Here is a 20,452-nt window from a genome sequence, read left to right on the forward strand (position 1 = left end):
GTGATCCTAATGTCTGCCAGGGGTAGCTTTTAGCCAAAGCCTTATAAGTAAACCTCAGTAGTTACATTGTGCAATGATAAAGCCTTACTGTATAGCATGTAAAACTATATTAGATGTATATATGTCTTGGAAATCTGGTGTATTTAATGGTGGTAAAATGGTGTCATTGTAAATATCTGAAATGTTACTGGCAGCTGTATAATAATTGTACTGATACAGAGTTATATTACAGGATGACGTGTGCGGGATATTAGTGTTATGGATGGGATACCGGCTGTCTTGTACATTTCTTGTTTTCAGTGTTTTTTTCTGTACTTAAAGCGTCAGATAATTATAATATAATATGTTTCCCAAATATAATTGATGGGACTGTTTATATACCATGTACATTGCATTCTCAGTAACACCTTATGCCATGATAGATGTAAAAAATTAAAATCAGACATCATATAGTACAAGTACATGACAATCATTTTCTAACAAAGCTAGAACCAGCCCTGTACCTCACATGGATCCAGAGATCTCCACATTCACTGATCCATTTGCTCTGCTAGATTCTCTCCAGCCTGGCAGCTCAAGGGATGTGTCCTTTCTGCTGCAGCTCTCTCCCTGTAACTGCCACAGCTTCTAAGAGATCGAATGGCTGGTAGCAGTTAAAGATTTAAACTGAGCACATTTAACCAACATAATGAGACGGTCAAAAAATAAGGAAAAGAGCAAACAGCAGGGGGCGCTATACAGATACATTTTATTGAATAACTCAGTGGCTATACAAAATTTTAATTACCGTACATGCAATTACAAAAATATTCAAGAGTCAGGTGTTAGTTGGAAAAATGTAGAATATGTTTTGGGACACAAGGCCGTAAAGGTAAACTGCTTTTTTTTTTTTTTTTTTTAAACAAATAACGTCATCTTACATGCTTCATTTATTTGCAGTCCTGGGACGTTTTCCCACCAATTTTTGGACGGCCGAAAGGTTTGAAGTCTCTGCAAGTCAGTTCACTCAGTATGGAAACCTTTGAAATTTTCTTTATAGCTCAACAAAAACCTATTTATTTAAAGGGGTTCAGCTCTCAACCCAGACTTAGGCCTCCTGCACACAAATGTGTGCGCCCTGTGGCTGTGCTGCAAAGCTAGGGCATTGTTAAAGTCCGCCCATTAGTGGCGGTTGCGTCTCTGGGCTCGCTGCTGGGCAGAAGCCTCTGCCAAGCAGTCCCTATGGAGGGCACGGGAAGTCGCCAGATCTCCTAAAAAAGCCTTTGTCCTGCGCATTCAGCGCAGGGCAAAGGAGAGCATCGGAGCATGAAATGGTCCAAAGCTCATATCGGAGGGGCTGCCTGGGTGAAAATGGCGATATGTCAACCCCTTTAAGGGAGAAACCTAAATCACTTGCTGCTTTTTCCTGCTTTGATCTTAAGGGGGTTCTCCAGTATTTTAATACTGATGACCTTTCCTTAGGAGAAGCTATCCATAGATTGTTGGGGTGCCTAGACCCTAACCAATCAGCTGTTTGAAGAGAACATGGCACTCCTGGTGAGCACTGTGGCCTCTTCATTGTTAACAGGGCTTCATACACTCAGCATGCCATAGTTGTAGCGGCTGTGCTGGGTATTGCCACTTTGTCCATTCACCAGAGGGCTCGTCAGACAGCTGATTGGAGGGGAAAGAGTCTGACCAACACCACGCACTCCGTGTGCTGTCCGCATCCTTTGCTCCATTCTGTGGCCCCGCTAAAAAAATATAACATGTCCTATTCTTGTCTGCGCTTTATGGACAAGAATAGGCATTTATATTAAAGGCTGTCCGTGCCGTTCCGCAAATTGCGGAACGCGCGCGGACGCCATCCGTGTTTTGCGGACCGCAAAACACACCACAGTCGTGTGTATGAGGCCTTAGGCTGAGGCTACTTGGCTTGCAGCAGCATAGTTAAAGTAGTTTGGTTGCGACTCATGGTTTACTGCAACAATACAGTCACAAGAAAGGGTTGGATTCTTGTGACGTAGAGTCCTATTCACATTAACCCATGAGTCTCATTGCGATTCCATTTAATCCCACTATGCTGTGATGTAGCCCCATGCTTAAAGGGGTTGTCTTATTTAAGCAAATGGCATTTATCATGTAATGGGATAATGGGATTCCACATAATAAATGACTATACCTAGAATTAGCTATTTTAGCTGCACTTGAGACACTAAGATTTCAAATATTTCCAGAAGTTTTTTAAAGGAGTTGTCGCACGTCAGCAAATCGCATTTATTATGTAGAGAAAGTTAATAAAAGTTTCTTACTAATGTATTGTAATTATCCATATTGCCTCCTTTGCTGGCTGGCTTCATTTTTCCATTACACTATACAGGGATTACGACCACCCTGCAATCCAGGAGCGGTGGCCGTGCTTGCACACTATAGGAAAAAGTGCCGGCCTCTCCGGTGGCCGGGACCGCAGTAGTGTGCATGGACATGCATGCACAGCAGCTCCCTTCCTGGACATCTCATATCTGCGCTACAACGGTGGCCGTAACCGTTGGAAACGAGCAGTGTATAATGTGATGGAAAAATGAAGCCAGCCAGCAAAGGAAGCAATATGGACAATCGCCATACATTAGTAAGAGCCTTGTATTAACTTTCTCTACATAATAAATGCGATTTGCTGACGTGCGACAACTCCTTTAAAAAACTTCTGGAAATATTTGAAATCTTAAGTGCAGCTAAAAATAGCTAATTCTAGGTATAGTCATTTATTATGTATTATCCCAGTCATTCCAGACGCAAGACCCAGAGGCTAAACTAGAGCTGCTATATGGTAATCTAGTCACTCACCTTGGACATGATTTTTGCTGGTCTCTTCCACAGGGCACCACAATGAGCTCAAGCACAACGGGTTCATTTTTTTGCCAGTCTGTTTTCTTTGCTGAACAATCCCTGTGTTTCAGATACATTGTATGGCTGATTGCCTAGAGCAAGCCCACTCACTTCCCTTCTGCCATCAGATGATTCAAGGTAGTATCTGAATGCAGCACAGTTTGGCGTTACTTTACCTAAAATATGGAATAGAAATTCCTCTAATATATTGTAAAAATGGCATTACTGATAGCTGTGATCTACCATTAGAGCTGGGCAGTCAATGGTATTTCTGTCAGCCGACTATAGACTGGGAATGGCTTTTATTATAAATGTCTGATATTCTGCGCAGCTTGTATTTGGTCGATAGTTACTTGCTGATTGACACAAATTGTCCATAATTATGACTAACCTGATCCTGTATAAACCGCTTATTTTCTTCATGTGTAAATTCTTTATTTCTGGCATAAATAGAATGAATAAAATCTTTTCATAATTTATTGGATTGATCGAGGATTTCATTGCGTTTGAACGTGTGTTTCTTTATACAAAACATGATCCAAACTTTGCAAAAATGTGTTATACACTTTGGGAAGAAGATTCAGTCGATGACATTTTCCCCATTAAAGGGATCGCAAACGAAATACAAGATCATTTGGTTTTTGGCCTAATAAACTTTACTGAGACTTTCTAATTTACTATCATTCTGAATACTGCTCTGGTGACCTTATGCTTCCAAGTTTGTTCTGACACAGCAGAGAACTTCCTCCCCCTTCTCTGTGTTAGTGGCTACCTGGATTACTTTATTAGCTAAGCCAGCCCCTCTTCTGTGTCTCTGCATACAGTCACTGACAGAGGGAGCCAAATAACTTTGTATTTCCCTGGACAAGCCCTTTTAAGCTCTAGTCACTCAACATCAGATTTCTCCTAATATTTGAAATCTGTACAGGCAAACAAAGATAAGAATGCCAAATATTCAAGATGACCTCTTCCTTATTCCTACAGAATAATCATAAAGAGGTACAAGTCATAGAGTACTCGGATCTCCTGTACTTCCACAGAAAAGATCAAGCTGAATCCTATGATGGACTTGGTGAACTAATAGCCATCTGAAATGATCTTGAAAAGGTCTTATATTAAAGATGCAAGTAGCGCAAGAACCCTCTCTGCCTGGACAAGCTTATTTCATATTCCCATCAGGAAACGATGCAGGTCTTTTATGGATAAATTCATACAATGAAATGAAGAAATTATATAATATGTATAGAGCATATGAAAAAAAATCATGAGTTTGAGAAGTAATTAGCTTTTACTCAATATTGCCTTAAATTCTTAAACCTAGCCTCCATGTAATTTACCAAGTTTATTAAGTGCTAATCCGTTCTGTGTGGTTTTACCCGTCTTCTCAACACTTAGTAGCTCTTCTACTTCCTATAAACTGTCCTGTTAATAGTTGACTATTTTTTTATCATATTTATAATGGTATGTGTGGTCTCATGATGACATCAGCAGCTCCCGGTACAAGAGTGAGGTGGTTTGATGGAGAAGATGTGAACCGCAGGTCAGAGAAACCCCTCCAGGGATAAAACTAGATGCTCTTTTATAGTCTACATTATAAGCCGCCAACAAAAAATGATGGAGAAACCACTCATTGTTAGTCCCCTGTAAGTCACCCAAAATGTCTTCGTTGCCATGCTCAGATAACCTCATGAGCATGAATTAATGACCTGCTGGATGAACGTTTCATTATAGCTTTGTTTCTGGTTCTAGTCCATTGGCTTCTACGTCATACTTATGAACTTCGTTCTCAATGATGAATACAGAGTTGTCTCTCTGAGCTTTTTTGTTTTTCATAAACACTGCAAACTGGTAGAGAAGGGCACCTAGAAGAAAACGGAGGAACAAAAGGGGAACCATGGTCAGAATAGGTCTTGAACATTTGATTAAACTGCTGGCTATTTAGCCCATTAGCATTCTCACAGTCAACTCATTTACTGCATGGAGTTTTAAGGTGGCTCTGCGGAACATGGGCTTGAGCCAGGAGGAATAGTTGGTCAAACCCAGACTGGTGGCCATACACATGAATGTTGGCCAAACCCACCAAATTCTGTGTGGCCAGTTGAGCATCTAATGTATATAAGAAAGTCCAGTCTTTCCCTGGATGGCAGATGTTGGGAGAAGGACCAGACTGTTGGATTTTAACATGCGTTTGGTCTCAAGGATGTTGCTGACAGAGGAATCTGGCAGAACTATAAGGTCCTTTTACACAGACCAATTATTGGGAATGGACGTTTGTATGAACACTCATTCCAGATATTTGGCCAAGTAAAGGTGCCACTGATGAACGCGCAAATGCTCATTTGTTGGGTGAGAGCATTAGTGATGTGGCACTCAAAATTTGTCCTGCAAGTAGTTGAATCTGTATGGGGACGATCGGAGGTGATTGCTACATGTAAATGCAGCTCTTATCTCCACCGACGGTCAGGCAATTATCAGAAACAAATGATTAGTTTCTGATGATTGCTCACTTGGCACGTGTTTACTCACCTCGCTGATGTGTGAACTGTATGGCCAGCTTTAGCGCTTGTACAGGCCATTATCACATGAGCTCTTAACATGTGCAGCAGGAGTATTCCACAAGTTGGATCATTGATCCCAAGGGCTTTCATATGGGCTATAAACGCACACAATATTTCCTAGGATACATTTTTCCATGAAAAAAAAATAGTTGATATTGTGAAAAGTATCTGAGCTGGCAGTGTACACATGAGATGTCTGAACGAGCAGTTGGGTGACTGGTAACAGCTATATCTCCCTAGTCCCCCATTTAACATGAATTCTTAGATTGGCTAAGTGTGCAGGTGGATTTCAACAGACATGGGGAGTAAGCAGTTCCTCTTGTGCTTATCTCCATGTAAAATGACTGAACTAACACAAATACCCATAAGGTTGCGTTCACACTTCAGTTATTTCGATCAGTTATTGTGAGCCAAAACCAGTGGTGAAGCCTACACAGAGTAAAAGTATAATGGGAAGATCTGCTCCTGTTTTGTGCTTTTGACCCGCACCTAGTTTTAGCTCACAATTGCTGATGGAAATGACTGACCAAATAACTGAAGTGTGAACTTGGCCTTAGAGTGCTACCTAATTTTCAAAAAAGAACAGCTTCTACAGTGAAGAGCAAAACTTACAGGATGGTTCCCCAGCATCACAGTAAGGTTAAGGGAGTAAATGGGTTCCATGGACAACCCCAAAATGGCCAGGAAAGCACACACTTTACATGCACACAAAGAGAAGAATAGTTACATGCCAGCTGCTATTTAGTTTTAGTGCAAATCACAGCCCATAACAGCCCAAGGCAATCAATGAATACTTGCAAATACCTGCTGAATGCTCCATGCTGAGATAATGACATGATAATTAAAAGCTGGGGGTTACCCCTCCTAACATCTGCTTAAGTAACTACTGCTATTCCCCATATAATAACAATTATTCTTATGACCTATGTTATGCCATTCCTTTATCAATCCTTCTAGAAGTTATCAATGAATTGCTAGCAGTTTACAATGAAGGTCCAGCTGGATGTTACCAGTTGGGGATGTGCCTCTGAATTGTTATTATAAGGGGGATGCAAGCAGTTGCTAAAACAGACAAGTCCGAAAAGTTACAGATCCCCATTGGCTACGTTCACATTGGCATAGCTGGGGACCGCATTGCCTACAAAGGGATTCAACGGGAATCTGGCTGGTTTCCAGCATAAAGTCACACTTTGGCCAGACAAAAAGTCCTGTCTGTGCGACTTTTTGTCTGTCTGGAGAGCAGCCGGATCCCATTATAATCAATGGGGTTCCATCATAATCTGGCTTCTGTCAGGCTGTTCCTGTGGCGAAACTGCCTACCTGATTCCAAAATGCTGATGTTAGCATAGCCTAAGCAGATACGCTTTTCTTTTCATTCTTCTACATTTGTCCTAAATATTCATTGGGGGATATTTATCAAAACTGGCATAAAAGAAAGCTGGCTGTTTCCCATAGCAACCAATCAGATTCCACCTTCCATTTTCTAAAACAAAGGTGGAATCTGATTGGTTGCTAGGGGCAACTAAGCCAGTTTTCCTTTACACCAGTTTTGATAAATCTCCCCCATTGTTTTTATTTTAGAGACCTTGTTTTCAAAATTATTTTAAACTTACTTAATAAAATAGTGAGGAAAACCGCTCCTGTGACAATAGCTAGGAGTTCTGCGTTGTTTGGTCCAGACTCGCAAACCATCTTGTCTGTTTCCATTACATCAGTGGTGATGTCAGTCGTCGCTGACTGCTTGTCAACAAAGTAAAGACGTGGATAGAAACGCGTGCGGTCACTTAATTCTGCCCCAGCGATGCGCCTTGTGTCAGGCTGAACGTCACTAGTCTGGTCTGCGTTAATCCATGAGCTGTTCGGGATCTTCGTGGAAAAACTCTCACTCTCTGGAGTAACTGGATTATGGGTTTTGGCTACAGATAATGTCAAATTCTCTTCAAAATTGGTAATAAAATCTGATTCGTGTGGTAGGTTTGTTGTACTCTTCAAGGTAAGGCGCGTCCGGTAGGTTTGGATTTCGTAGGCTTCTGTTTGCGTAGTTGGGCGAATGACAGCTCCACCAGTGATCAACAGCAATATGTCAGCGGCAGCAGAATTCACCGGAAGGAGCCATATGGCAATACCGCTCAATAAGGCTGAAAGTGTAAGAACATACAAAGTGAGTGAGAGGGAAACCTGCCCATTGCGCCAAGCTGTACCCTGGTAACTGCTCTGCCTAATGTGTACTAGATACCAGGTGTGCCCTTCCTTACTTTCCCACTTGGCTCAGAACAACGTGAAAGGTTTATCAAAGCTGGTCATCTCTTACCACTAAAATTTTGCAACATTTAGCATTTTTACCCCACTCCAGTTTTGGAAAGCGGCTGCGGTTAGCCTGTTGATCTCATTTAAGCAGGCATCCTCAAACTGCTGCCCTCCAGCTGTTGTAAAACTACAACTCCCACAATGCCCTGCTGTAGGCTGATCAGGCATACTGGGAGTTGTAGTTTTGCAACAGCTGGAGGGCCGCAGTTTGAGGATGCCTGCATTTAAGGGTACTTTCACACTTGCAGCAGAGGATTCCGGCAGGACGCAAACTGATGGCATTTGTCTCTCCGGTGTCATCTGGAAAAACTCATCCAGTATTAATTTTTTTGCATTTTTAAAGGTCTGCGACCGAAAAGCCGGATCCGTTTTGCCGCAACACCTAATGCTGGATCCGGTACTAATACAATTCAATGTAAATTAATCCCGGATCCGGCATTCTGGCAAGTGTTTTGTATTTTTGGCCGGAGATAAAACTGCAGCATGCTGCTGTATTTTCTCAGTCCAAAAAACGTAAAAGGGACTGAACTGATGCATCCTTGAACGGATTGCTCTCCATTCAGAATGCATTAGGATAAAACGTATCCGTTTTTTTTCCGGTATTGAGCTCCTGTGATGGAACTCAATACCGGAAAAGTAAAACGCATGAAAGCACAAGCCAGGTTTACTCCAGGAAAGAGGTGTTGTAGAAAGTGGAGAAACATCTCAAACCAGGATTGTTGTACCAAATGTATCAAACATCGTTCAGCATTTGATAAAATGGCTCATCATAAATCTCTTCCAATATCTTTATTATGCATAAAAGACCACGCCTAAAGAAACACTTCAGAATAACCGCGCTTTCACACGCTGTGGATTTGGTTGCACACATTTCCGCAACCGAAAATCTGTTCTATTCATTTGAATGGGGAAGGGCAAGAACATGGATTTCTGCAAACCCTATTCAGGTGAATGGACAAGATTTTCAGTTGTGGAAATTTCTGCAACAAAATCTGCAGTGTGTGCATGTAGCCCAAGGGAGTGGAACTGTATGCAGAAAAGCCACATAAACACTATTGCATTGCATTTTTTGTATATGTTAACAACCCCATTGAAGTCTATGGGGAAAACAGCTCTACAGAAGGTGCGGAATTGCACAAATAGTTGACATGCTGGGGATTTTAAAATCCACACAACAGGTCAGTTTCTGCAAGGAATTAAAAAGCAAAATGTTCATTAAATTTGTCAAATCTCCTTCACTTTGCTGGTACTGTAACCTGCATCATGTGCAGGTACCTATGGCTCCATCCCAAAGGACACCCACCACTATTCATGGGCAAGTGTGAGGTACAATCTTTCATGAAGAAAAGTAAATTGATATGTTGAATTAATTATATACATGTAGTCTCGGCATGCTTACATTGGCCAAGTATGAATGTCTAGCAACTTATATGGGGGGGGGGGTGGAAATGATCAGTGTGTAAAATAAAACATGGCCGATCCTCGCTTTAACCCCTTTAAGAGATAGTCAAGCTGCCACCATACACATTATGTAGCCTAAAGCAGGGATGCTCAACCTGCGGCCCTCCAGAAGTTGCAAAACTACACCTCCGAGCATGCCCTAAAAGCTGTAGGATGTCCAGGCATGCTGGGAGTTGTAGTTTTGCAACAGCTGGAGGGCTGCAGGTTGGGCATTCCTGGTCTAAAGGACCTATGTAAGAGTAAATTGTGGTCCTCCTAAAACTGAAAATCCATTTTTTTTGTTAACATATTTTTGTTTAAACCAAATGAACATGCTCTTTAAATATAAAGGATGTTTCTGGAGACCCAGTGTTAGATTGAGAGAATCCTGGTTGTTTCAGCTTGTACAGTCATATCGTCTCTCCTGATGATACGAGCAGACCCATGGACTGCACTAAGCCGCTTGCTTTAACTGCCGGATATTTGGTATGGTCCATGTAATGAAAAAGTCTTTTAGAAGAATTCCTGATATGCGGGCCTGAGGTTATATGTAGATCTGCGGCACTACTGAACTGTATAACGTCAATGTGATGATATCTACAGAGGACCATTGAAAGGAACACACCTAATTATTTAGATCCTGATAATCACTTTGTGTAGGTAATATGTACCATTCATTTCTACTACTAAAATGATAGAGAAAAATCATTAATCCAAGTTGAGGGGAAAATCAACTTCAAGTTTAATTTCTTGTGTAAATGTGTAGTCCCATCAGAACAAATTGTTTTAATAAAATAAAATTGTAATAGAGCATATAGGGGGCCTCCAGAACTCGGGCTCTAAAAAGTCACTGAATCAGGCTTTTGTTACCTTTTGGGCTTATTTGACCTTTTGTGATTTGACATCACTCTTGCAGCTTTTTAATTAGCTATGTTAATGATGTGTAGAAATGAAAAAGTCACACAACAAACGGTTCAATCTGACTCCAGTAAAGGTTGGAGGATGGGGGGTCGCGAATTCCAAAAATCCCACTCCTGCTAAATTGCTCTCATGGACGGGTCCAATTTCACTATCCTGATATGCGTTTATAACCTCTAGCCATGGAGTTTGCTTCAAGGTCCTGTGTAGTCCCCAGATAAGACCTGTGTACTCTATCTGCTTTGACAATTTGCAGAAACCCTTTTATAGCATGAGATTACAAACTGAGCATAACGTTATAAGGACACATTACATTTGCTTTCTGACGTTATTCGGGGGTTAAAAAAGTAGACTATATTAATGGTCATTAGACAGACCCATTCATTTCTATGAGGTTATAATATAATTGTTACCAGTTTTTATTAGTTTTGCTTACTGCTTGCTTTTTGGTGTTGCCTTTTGTGCACTTGCTCGAGCTTACGCTCTGGAATGATCTGCATCACTATGATTTTTATGTGAATTTTAGCATTTAAGTATTGAAAAATGATATATTTTTATCTGTTCTTTCACTTGGAAAATGCAAACAGGAAAATGAAAACACATGGAACAGAGTGTAATTGTAATAGTGCAAAATACATGAGATAACAATAGGGGTCCATAACTGATAGCATTCAGATATGCTAATGAAGGGGGACGGTGCACTTATATATCGAAAAAAGGTAGCAAACTTTTGTAAGACTGGGTAATATTGTGTAACACCACTTAGGTGGGTAAACCAGACAAAGAGCATGCACATATCCTTACCATGGAACATGTAGCTATAGAAATCAGTAATAGCCATTTGCATAAATCAGGTCAACTCTGCAGCCATTTATTGTGTTGGGACAAATACTATGCTGGGGCTGGATTTTTTTAAATAACTGAAGATCGTGCATAAGAGTAAAAATGCATTTACAACGGTTGAGGAGAAGCCGATTGTTGGGAAGAAAGTGTTCCTTCCTCACAGTCGGCTACTCATTAAGTGGAGGCGAAGCTCTACATTTACATCCAGCGATCACCTCCACAGTATGAGCCGCGATCGCTCGTCCCCATATAAAACCATTGCTCCTGGGCAGCAGAGTGCTGTTTAGTCAGCTTGATCTGCTGCCCAAGAACGATGTCCTCATTTCAGATCATTTCACCCAGTGAACGAACGTTTCGCTAATTCATTGGGTGATCTGCAGCACTTTTAGGCGGGGCAATTATCAGGAACAAGTGTTCATTCCCGATAATCGACCTGATATTCATGCCGTGTAAATCCACCTTAACACCTTATGGACCAGGCCTTTTTCTGGAAACTTGACATGTGTCACTTTATGTGGTAATAACTTCGGAATGCTTTTACTTATCCAAACCCTTCTGAGATTGTTTTCGCGGGATACATTGTACTTCATGATAGTGAAAAATTGTAGTCATTATAACTCACCTTTATTTATAAAAAAATCCCAAATTTACAGAAAATTGGGAAAAATTGGCAATTTTCAAAATTTGAACTTCACTGCTTTCTAAGGCAGATAGTGATACATCATAAGGGCTCATGCACACGACTGTATGTATTTTGCGGTCTGTATTTTGTGGAACGGAACAGCTGGCCCCTTATAGAACAGTCCTATCCTTGTCTGTAATGCGGACAATAATAGGACTTTTTTTTTTTGCAAAATGGAAATATGGACATACGGAAACGGAATGCACACAGAGTAACCGTTTTTTTTGTGGACTCATTGCGAAACCCGCTTTTTTAAGGACCACTTCAGTTATGAAGTCACTTTGTGGGGCTTAAATAGTGGAAACCACCCATAAATCATCCCATTATAGAAACTACAACCCTCAAGTTATTCTAAACAGGTTTTACAAACTTTGTTAACCCTTTAGGTGTTCCACAAGAATTAAAGGAGATGACATTTTTAAATGTCACTTTTTGGGCAGATTCTGCATTTTAATAAATTTTTTCCTGTAACACATGAAGGGTTAACAGCCAAATAAAACTTGATATTTATTACCCTGATTCTGCAGTTTACAGAATCACCCCATATGTGGTTGTGAGCTGCTGTATGGGCACACGGCAGGACGCAGAAGGAAAGGAGCCCCATATAGATTTTGGAGGGCAGATTTCACTGGGATAATTTTAAGTTGCCATATGACATTTAAAGACCCTCTGATCTACCCCTAGAGTAGAAACTCCAAAAAACCCATTTTGGAAATTATAGGATAAGGTAACACTTTTATTGGTACTATTTTGTGGTATATATGACTTTTGATTGCTCTATATAACACTTTTTGTGAGGCAAAGTAACCAAAAAATTGCTGTTCTGGCACAGTTTTTTTTTTTATGGTGTTCATCTGACAGGTTAGATCATGTGCTATTTTTATAGAGCAGGTTGTTCTGCAGGCAACAATATAAAATATGTCTACTTTTTATTTTGCTTCAGTTTTACATAATGAAGCATTTTTGAAAAAAATCATGTTTTTGTGTCTCCTTTTCTGAAAGCCATATTATTTTCTATTTTTGGGGCGATTAACTTATGTAGGGGCTCAATTTTTTGTCCCATAAGGTGACGGATTTATTGGTACTATTTTGGAGTACATACAACTTTTTGATGTAAGATGATTTAAAAAAAAGGCTTTTTTGGCACACTTTTTTAATTTTTTTGGGTGGATCAGGCCTACAGCAGTGATGCATATAACATATTAGTACTTGATAGTCAGCTTTTCTGTTTGAAGAAAGTATTAACTGAAGTACATGTGACAGTCACAGGTAGTTACACAATCACAGGCTTAGTTAATGTGTGAGATAAGGGGAATTTGATGACTAGAGCACTGGACAGTGTCTGCTTTGGCACACTCCCCTCCTTGTGATAGTCATCTGTATGGTAATTGGCACCCTTGAGTTTGCTATGGACATAAGATCCTCTCCTCCCTGACTAGCATGCTTATTCAGATAGATCAAATGGATTTTGATGGATTTAAATGTTTGAAAAGGTCACCATAGACATTAGATGGGGGGATTGAGCATGTTGGGAGTTGCCTGATCTTTCGTTCTCATGGAAGATTAGCCTCCCTGTCGCAGAGTGTGTATGTGAATAGGAGAGTTTGGAGAAAACAGCTGTCGGCTGAACGTCACAGAGGTCAGGAACTGAACTTCTGATGCAGATAGTTGGTGTTTTAAAGGGAACGTCACCTCCAACAAACATCCCAGGCCGGCAGCAGTACCTGAGAGTAGCCAGCAGCGTGTTTGGAACAATCATTTACTTCCTGCAGGCAGATGAAGCAAAAGCTGTAAAATCGGTCTTTAATCCCCTGCTGGCGCGCTTCTCTAGTCAGGCTTGAAGTCACGGGGGGACCGGCCTCCTTGCTTCAAGTCACGGTAACCACGCCCCCCTGCCCAAAGCCAGCCGAACTGTCGTGCATAAGCGCTGTCAATCACAGCGAAGGGGCAGGGAAGGGGGCGTGGTTACTGTGACTTGAAGCAAGGAGGCCGCTGCCCCCGTGACTTCAAGCCTGACTAGAGAAGAGCGCCAGCAGGGGATTAAAGATCGTTTTTACAGCTTTTGCTTCATCTGCCTGCAGGAAGAAAATGATTGTTACAAACACGCTGCTGGCTACTCTCAGGTACTGCTGCCGGCCTGGGATGTTTGTTGGAGGTGACAGGTTCCCTTTAAAGCATCCTGGAGGTGCTTAAGGTATAGGCAGGGCTGTGTGTAGACAAGTCAACCATGGCAAACTTTCTATAAACGTTTTACAGACCTCGCTGGGGGGATGAACCTTCCCAAAATAGTTGCTATATATTTAAATGCACATAATTCGATTCAATGGCACTAAATGCTGTATCATTTCTCTTCAGTAAAATATATGAAGTCAACCCAAGACCTAGACCGTAGAAGGCCACTAACCGTCCATTCACACAACTGCAAAATGTGGATCCCCGAAACATGGATACTGGCTGTATGCACGACGCACGCAGTGTGGACCCATACACACGTATGTATGAAAGGGCTGTATTACGTTCGGCAATCAGGCAGATAATTGTTGGGAATTGTTCCTGCTCGACAGCGGAGGAGACCGCTGCTATTACATGTACACATTATGGGGAGGTGTGATCGCTAAGGCCATCGTTCGTCCCCATACTTAATCATCGTTTGCTGGCAGCAGATCATGATTACACAGCGATGATTTTTAAACCTTCTGAAAGATTGTGATTGCCCATGCTCGTTCATCGGGTAATCGGCGGCACTATTACACTGCCAGATCATCGCTAACTAGCATTCCTACAAACGCCTTGATCGGCCCGACAAATCCCCTGGTGTAATAGAGATGTAAATGCTTTATGATCCTTGATGTGAGATAACGACCATGACAAACACTTGTAATGCGCTTTTCTCACATAGCGGACTCAAAGCGCAGGGATGGTTGTGTAGCTGAGGCGACAGACGGCAGAACTGTGAATACAGCTCTGGACCATAACAAAGACCATAAGGCCCCTTTCTCACGAGCGTGACGGACTAGGTCCGGATGCGTTCAGAGAAACTCGCACCATTTTGCAAGCAAGTTCAGTCAGTTTTGTCTGCGATTGTGTTCAGTTCTTTCCGCGCGGGTGCAATGCATTTTGATGTGTTTTTCACGCGCGTTATAAAAAACTGAAGGTTTACAAACAACATCTCTTAGCAGCTATCAGTCAAAAACGCATTGCATCAATACCTGCTTCTGGATGCAAATTGTTTTTCACTGAAGCCCTATTCACTTCTATTGAGCCAGGGCTGCGTGAAAAACGCAGAATATAGAATATGCTGCGTTTTTCACGCAACGCAGAACTGATGCGTGAAAAAACGCTCATGTACACAGACCCATTGAAATGAATGGGTCAGGATTCAGTGCAGGTGCTATGCATTCACATCATGCATTGCACCCGCGCGGAAAACTCGCTTGTGTGAAAGGGGTCTAAGGCTGGTTTCACACGGGCGTTGTGGGAACATGCACGATTTTTCAGCGCGAGTGCAAGACATTGTAATGCGTTTTGCACGCACGTGAGAAAACCGGCATGTTTGGTACCCAGACCCGAACCCGGACTTCTTCACAGAAGTTCAGGTTTGGGATTAGGTGTTGTGTAGATTTTATTATTTTCCCTTATAACATGGTTATAAGGGAAAATAATAGCATTCTGAATACAGAATGCATAGTACAACATTGTCTCCCATCCCGATTGTCTCCTAGCAACCGTGCGTGAAAATCGCACCGCATCCGCACTTGCTTGCGATTTTAACGCAGCCCTATTCACTTCTATGGGGCCTGTGTTGCGTGAAAAACACACAATATAGAGCATGCTGCGATTTTCACGCAACGCACAAGTGATGCGTGAAAATCACCGCTCATGTGCACAGCCCTATAGAAATGAATGGGTCCGGGTTCAGTGCGGGTGCAATGTGTTCACCTCATGCATTGCACCCGCGCGGAAATGTCGCTCGTGTGGAAGGGGCCTAACTCTGTATCAGAACAAGATATTTAATGCAATGTTTTTCCAAAGTAACTCTATTTTATGTATGGTAGTTCAAAAGAAAAACTATTAAATGAGTCTCCAATAGACAGATATCTCTCGCCATACACATACACTCTAAAACAGCCGAGTACCGTGAGAAGGAACGGGGCTTGGGTTCCCCATTTTGGCAGAGGTTTCAGTGGTGGAGCCCCAGGGATCAGACATTTATCACCTATCTCCACTGTGGCACCTCTATACAATGCTGACCTAAAATAAGCCATATGCACCTACTGATAGGGACCTTAGATTGTGAGCCCCATTGGGGACAGTTGGATGCTAATGTCTGTAAAGCGCTGCGGAATATAGTAGCGCTATATAAGTGCATAAAATAAATAAATAAAATATTTATGTATTATACTCCGCTACACTACATAAAGACCGGTACAATTCCCTTTGAACCGCAGTAAAAGTTCTTTGTAGCAAGTTCTCTGTGTCACCCATGTACTGGTAATATATGGGTTCTGCACCCAGGGATCCCTACAGCAAGTCAATGTAAATTCTGACCTATTAGAGGCAATCAGGGCTGCAGGACACATTCACATAAGTGACTGCGGCTTGCTACTCCAGTGTCAGAGAGGGGGGGAGGTTTAGTGACCAGGCTCTGGACGGCATCTGTCTGCGCTGATCTGTGACCCCTTCATTATTTATCAGGGCAAATGGGAGGAGCAAGGGGGGGCAGCTATAATTAGGAAAGAGTTGTCCCTCACTATTCCCCCCAACAAATCTTTCAATACACATATGTAAACGCTCCCAACGTGTCTGCTGTACACAAAGATACATATATATTTAACCATAAACCTTTTACAATAATCTCATTATCTAATGGGGTCAATGAATTTTTACAAAAAAATACATTTATCTATCTACAACATATGCACACATCTATAGGATACCGCGTATCTACCTAATATCATAGAATGTAGTGTCTAGTTAATATAATGAGCAGAGGACTGACCTGCCAGCAGTAGGACTCCCAGTCCCCATCTGCTTTTCATTTCCACATTGGTCTTCTTGTGGCAGCTCTCTAGGAAAGAAGGACATATATTGTAAGGCAAACAGTGCTCTTACCTTCTGCTGCCTCCAAATATAGAGTAAGGTCCAGGGTACAAGTGAATGGACTAGGAGGCTACTCCTCCTCCTCCCAGGCTCTGGAGGCTGCACTTTTGGTGGGAATGTTTTTTCTTTGTTGGGGGAGAAATCCTCTTTTATCACATCCCCAGCCGTGTCTAAATAAACAGTCTGCAAGGAGGGGTTTCTTTTTTTTCTTCTAGAAATAAAATGCTACTATATATTTTCCTCTGATTGGCTGCAATAGGCCTTATGCATACCAACTATTTGGCCATTCAAAGAGGGGATGCTCATGGGTCATCATGTGAAAGATAAATTTTTCGTGCGTCAATAGTTTTCTTTTATACAATAGCGCAAAATTATCTGAATATAGAAATTACTTAAATCCAAATGGCATTAAATAATGAAAAAATTTACAAGGCAGACTCAAATATACAGATAGCAACCAGCAGGGGCGGACTGGGAACTTAAAGTGGCCCTGGAAAAAATACTAAAAGTGGCCTAGTTTTGTAGTCGGGTCCAAAGTGATGGAAGGCACGGCCAGCAATACCATATTCTGGCACATTATACCACCCCAACAGAGCCAAATACCACAGTCCATCAGAAAATACTCCCAGCAGCACAAAATACATCCCCAAAAACTTCCACTGGCCGGCCGTGAGGAGCAGTGATGGCCAGTTCGCCGTGTTTGCCCGCGAACACATGTGGGCTGCCATCTTAACTCACAAGTCCGGCGATGCACAGGTAAGCCCTTACCTGTGCCGCAAGACGGTCTGAAACAAATGCGGTCACCGAGAACAGCCCGATGAAGGCCCCCGGCGGCTGTTCTCGGAACTGCCTGCTCCAGGTGACCGCATTTGTTTCAGACCGGCTCGCCGGACTTGTGAGTTAAGATGGCAGCCCGCATGTGTTCGCGGGCGAAACACGGCAAACTGACCATCACTGGTGAGGAGGGATCAGATGGCGCCCCAGAAATTTCCCTGTAAGATCTATGGCCAATCTGCCCCTGGTAACCAGACTAACACTTTCTGGATCAATATTATAAATGCAATAATGCAAATCTGTATCTCAGATGAAGAGGGACATAGAAGGTGCAAAGAGGGACCTGGGTCAAAAGTAGGGACTGTCCCTCCAAAAGAGAGACAGTTGGGAGGTCTGCTTTAGGTATGATCGAAGGGTGTCACTACATTCAAATGGAAAAGAGAAATGGATGCATTGGAACCACTGCCCGAACTGCGCACTATTATCTTTGTGATTGTAGTTTGTACAAAATAAGTATTTGTATTGCATTTTAATGGCACATCACCAGGAGGTATGGTTGCAGGAGATGGGTCCCAAACCAGATACAAATAATAAAGACTCCCGCACTTCACAAAGCTGCAAGCAGTGTATTTCTTTTATTGTGTGGACTCCCAGTAAATACATTAAACATTTTTAGCCATATAGGCGTATATATCACCAAAAACATTTAATGTATTTACTGGGAGTCCACACAATAAGGGCTCGTGCACATGGGTGCAAATGTTTTGCGGTCCGCAAAACACAAATACCGGCTGAGTGCATGCCGCCATTTTTTTATATTTTACAATTACTCTTGTAATTGTAAAATTAAAAATGTGATAGGCATAAGGCCATCCTTTATATAAGATAGGGCCAGGGGCTATCCATAGTATTCAGTATATTGGGCAGACTAGATGGGCCAAATGGTTCTTATCTGCACATTCTATGTTTCTATGTTGTAGAAATGTCCTATCTTTGTCCACAAAACGGACAAGAATAGGACATGCTCTTTTTTTTTGCAGGGCTCATTTACGTGAATGGGTCATCATCCGATCTGCAAAAAACTGGGATCTGATGTGGACCAAAACCTTGGCCGTGTACATGAAAAAGAAATACACTCCTTGCAACTTTGTGAAGTGCAGGAGTCCTTCCTTATTTTTTTGTGACATTTTATAACATGTTTACACTTTTTTTACTGGACGTTCAGAAAAAGCATAAAAGTTTCACTGAGCTTTCAAAAAGCTTTTGATATGTCATAGTGAAATATTAAAGGTTTAGATCAGTGGGGTTTTAAGCGCTGAGACTCCTACCAATTGCTACAAAGAGTAGAAGTACTCACCAGGGGCGTCGTTAGGTCAAAACATTCGGGGCTTGAGCCCCGAATGTCATGCTGGTAGCATTTTTATTTATTTGGCTATTTCAGGGCCATTCATTGGGCACAGATCATCCCCCCACCCCCCTTGTACTTGTTTCACTGATCCGCTACTTGCGGGCTGCGCGGGCATGAGTTCAGTCACTTTGGTGCGTAAACCAGAACAGCCCTTTAAGCATGCCTTTAATGTGCAATTTCAACACAGTGGGCTTGTGCCCCAAATGTTTTCAGACCCTAGCAATGCCCCTGGTACTCACATAGCACCCTGTCCCTCCTCACTGTTGGAAACAGGCTTGATAGAAGTCCATGGGCCTATCTAAATTCCATCCCTTTCAGCAAGGAGAACGCGAAACGTGAGCACTTCTCTCTCCTCGTTCTAGCTATCGGTGGAGGTCTCAGCTATGAAATATCAATCAAAACTTTTATGAAAGCTAAGATGACACTTCAAGCAAAATACAGCAAAAAGGCTTGATGTACTGGTATAGATGTATGTGTCTACATGAGCTTACCATTGCCATCTTCTGTTGGGTGCCTGGGCAGAGGGGCACTAATGCCCAAGACTGGAGAAATGTTGCAGGGTGAGGAAGCTGACAGCTCAAATGATTATCCTGATAATGAGTTATCTGGACATTCCTCTACTTTTGATAATCATTTGATCTAAAGTAATACAAATTCCTTATTCTACATGTGCTGAATGTACAGACAGAGGAATTCCTACAGAAGTAACATTACAAAGGATGACCACAGTTTACCCCAGTCTGTGTTAGATACCATCATTTTCCGTTTATCCCACTCACTAAATGAGCATGCATTGGACTCAGCCAAGTGTGCAGGTGTTCTGGGGCAAAAGAAAAGTAAGCCACTGCCCGGCAGCTCTGGCGTTGGCTTTTCTACCGTGAGAACAAAAGGAATGAGCATGTTGCATTCCAACAGTTGGAATTCTCCTATAGACATTTGATGATTAGCCAGTCCTGATGAAATTGGTGAGTTCAGCTGGCATTAATCTATGCCCAACTTAACTCTATAAGGCCCTATTTACACCACTGTTGTTTGGGTCCGCATCAGAGCTGCATATTTTGCGGCTCGGATGCGGACTCATTCACTTCAATGTGGCAAAAAAAAGATGCGGACATCACTCGGTGTGCTGTCCACATCTGTTGCTCCGTTGCATGCCCATGCAAAAAAATAGAATATGTCCTATTCTTGTCTGTTTTGTGGACAAGTATAGGACATTTCTATTATGGCCAATTTGCAGACCACAAAACACGGTGCGGTTGAGTGCATGTAGCCTAACTGTGTCCATCAGATGAGTTCTCACAGCTCAAATTGTAATGTTCTCTCTGAATACCAGTAGCAGGACTCTAGTTGTTTTTCATAACTTCTATACAGTTTGTGTGAAGCAGCAACGCACATCCTTGATTGCAGCTCCATACAACTCCTCACCGCAGTTGTACAGGACCAGTATGCCCCTCCCACCAGTAACAGTGATCATGGGGGTCCCAGTAATCACACATTTATCACCTATCCACAGGTGTTGTTTATTGCGGGAAAATCCTTTTAAGAGCGATAGAAGTC

The 20,452-nt window shown here is 42.1% G+C and overlaps 1 protein-coding gene across 1 annotated transcript; it reads right to left on the reverse strand.

Moving 5' to 3' along the window:
* Positions 1-2,905: 2,905 nt before the first annotated feature.
* LOC122935214 lies at positions 2,906-16,733 on the reverse strand. Its single transcript, XM_044290981.1, has 3 exons — positions 16,613-16,733; positions 7,037-7,561; positions 2,906-4,727 (listed from the first exon to the last, which is right to left on the reverse strand). The coding sequence occupies exons 1-3, from the start codon at positions 16,650-16,652 to the stop codon at positions 4,591-4,593; spliced, it is 702 nt and encodes a 233-aa protein (XP_044146916.1). The 5' UTR covers positions 16,653-16,733; the 3' UTR covers positions 2,906-4,590.
* Positions 16,734-20,452: the final 3,719 nt, after the last annotated feature.

The sequence above is a fragment of the Bufo gargarizans genome, chromosome 1 (assembly GCF_014858855.1).
Source record: "Bufo gargarizans isolate SCDJY-AF-19 chromosome 1, ASM1485885v1, whole genome shotgun sequence".
Taxonomy (NCBI): Eukaryota; Metazoa; Chordata; class Amphibia; order Anura; family Bufonidae; genus Bufo; species Bufo gargarizans.

Bases quoted from the DNA above. Each gene is read 5' to 3' on its own strand.
- LOC122935214 (XM_044290981.1), bottom strand. From the start codon at position 16,652: ATGAAAAGCAGATGGGGACTGGGAGTCCTACTGCTGGCAG. The intron at 7,562-16,612 runs GTCAGTCCTCTG...TTACACTTTCAG, and splicing joins GGGAGTCCTACTGCTGGCAG to CCTTATTGAGCGGTATTGCC. The intron at 4,728-7,036 runs GTAAGTTTAAAA...GTTTTCTTCTAG, and splicing joins TTTCCTCACTATTTTATTAA to GTGCCCTTCTCTACCAGTTT.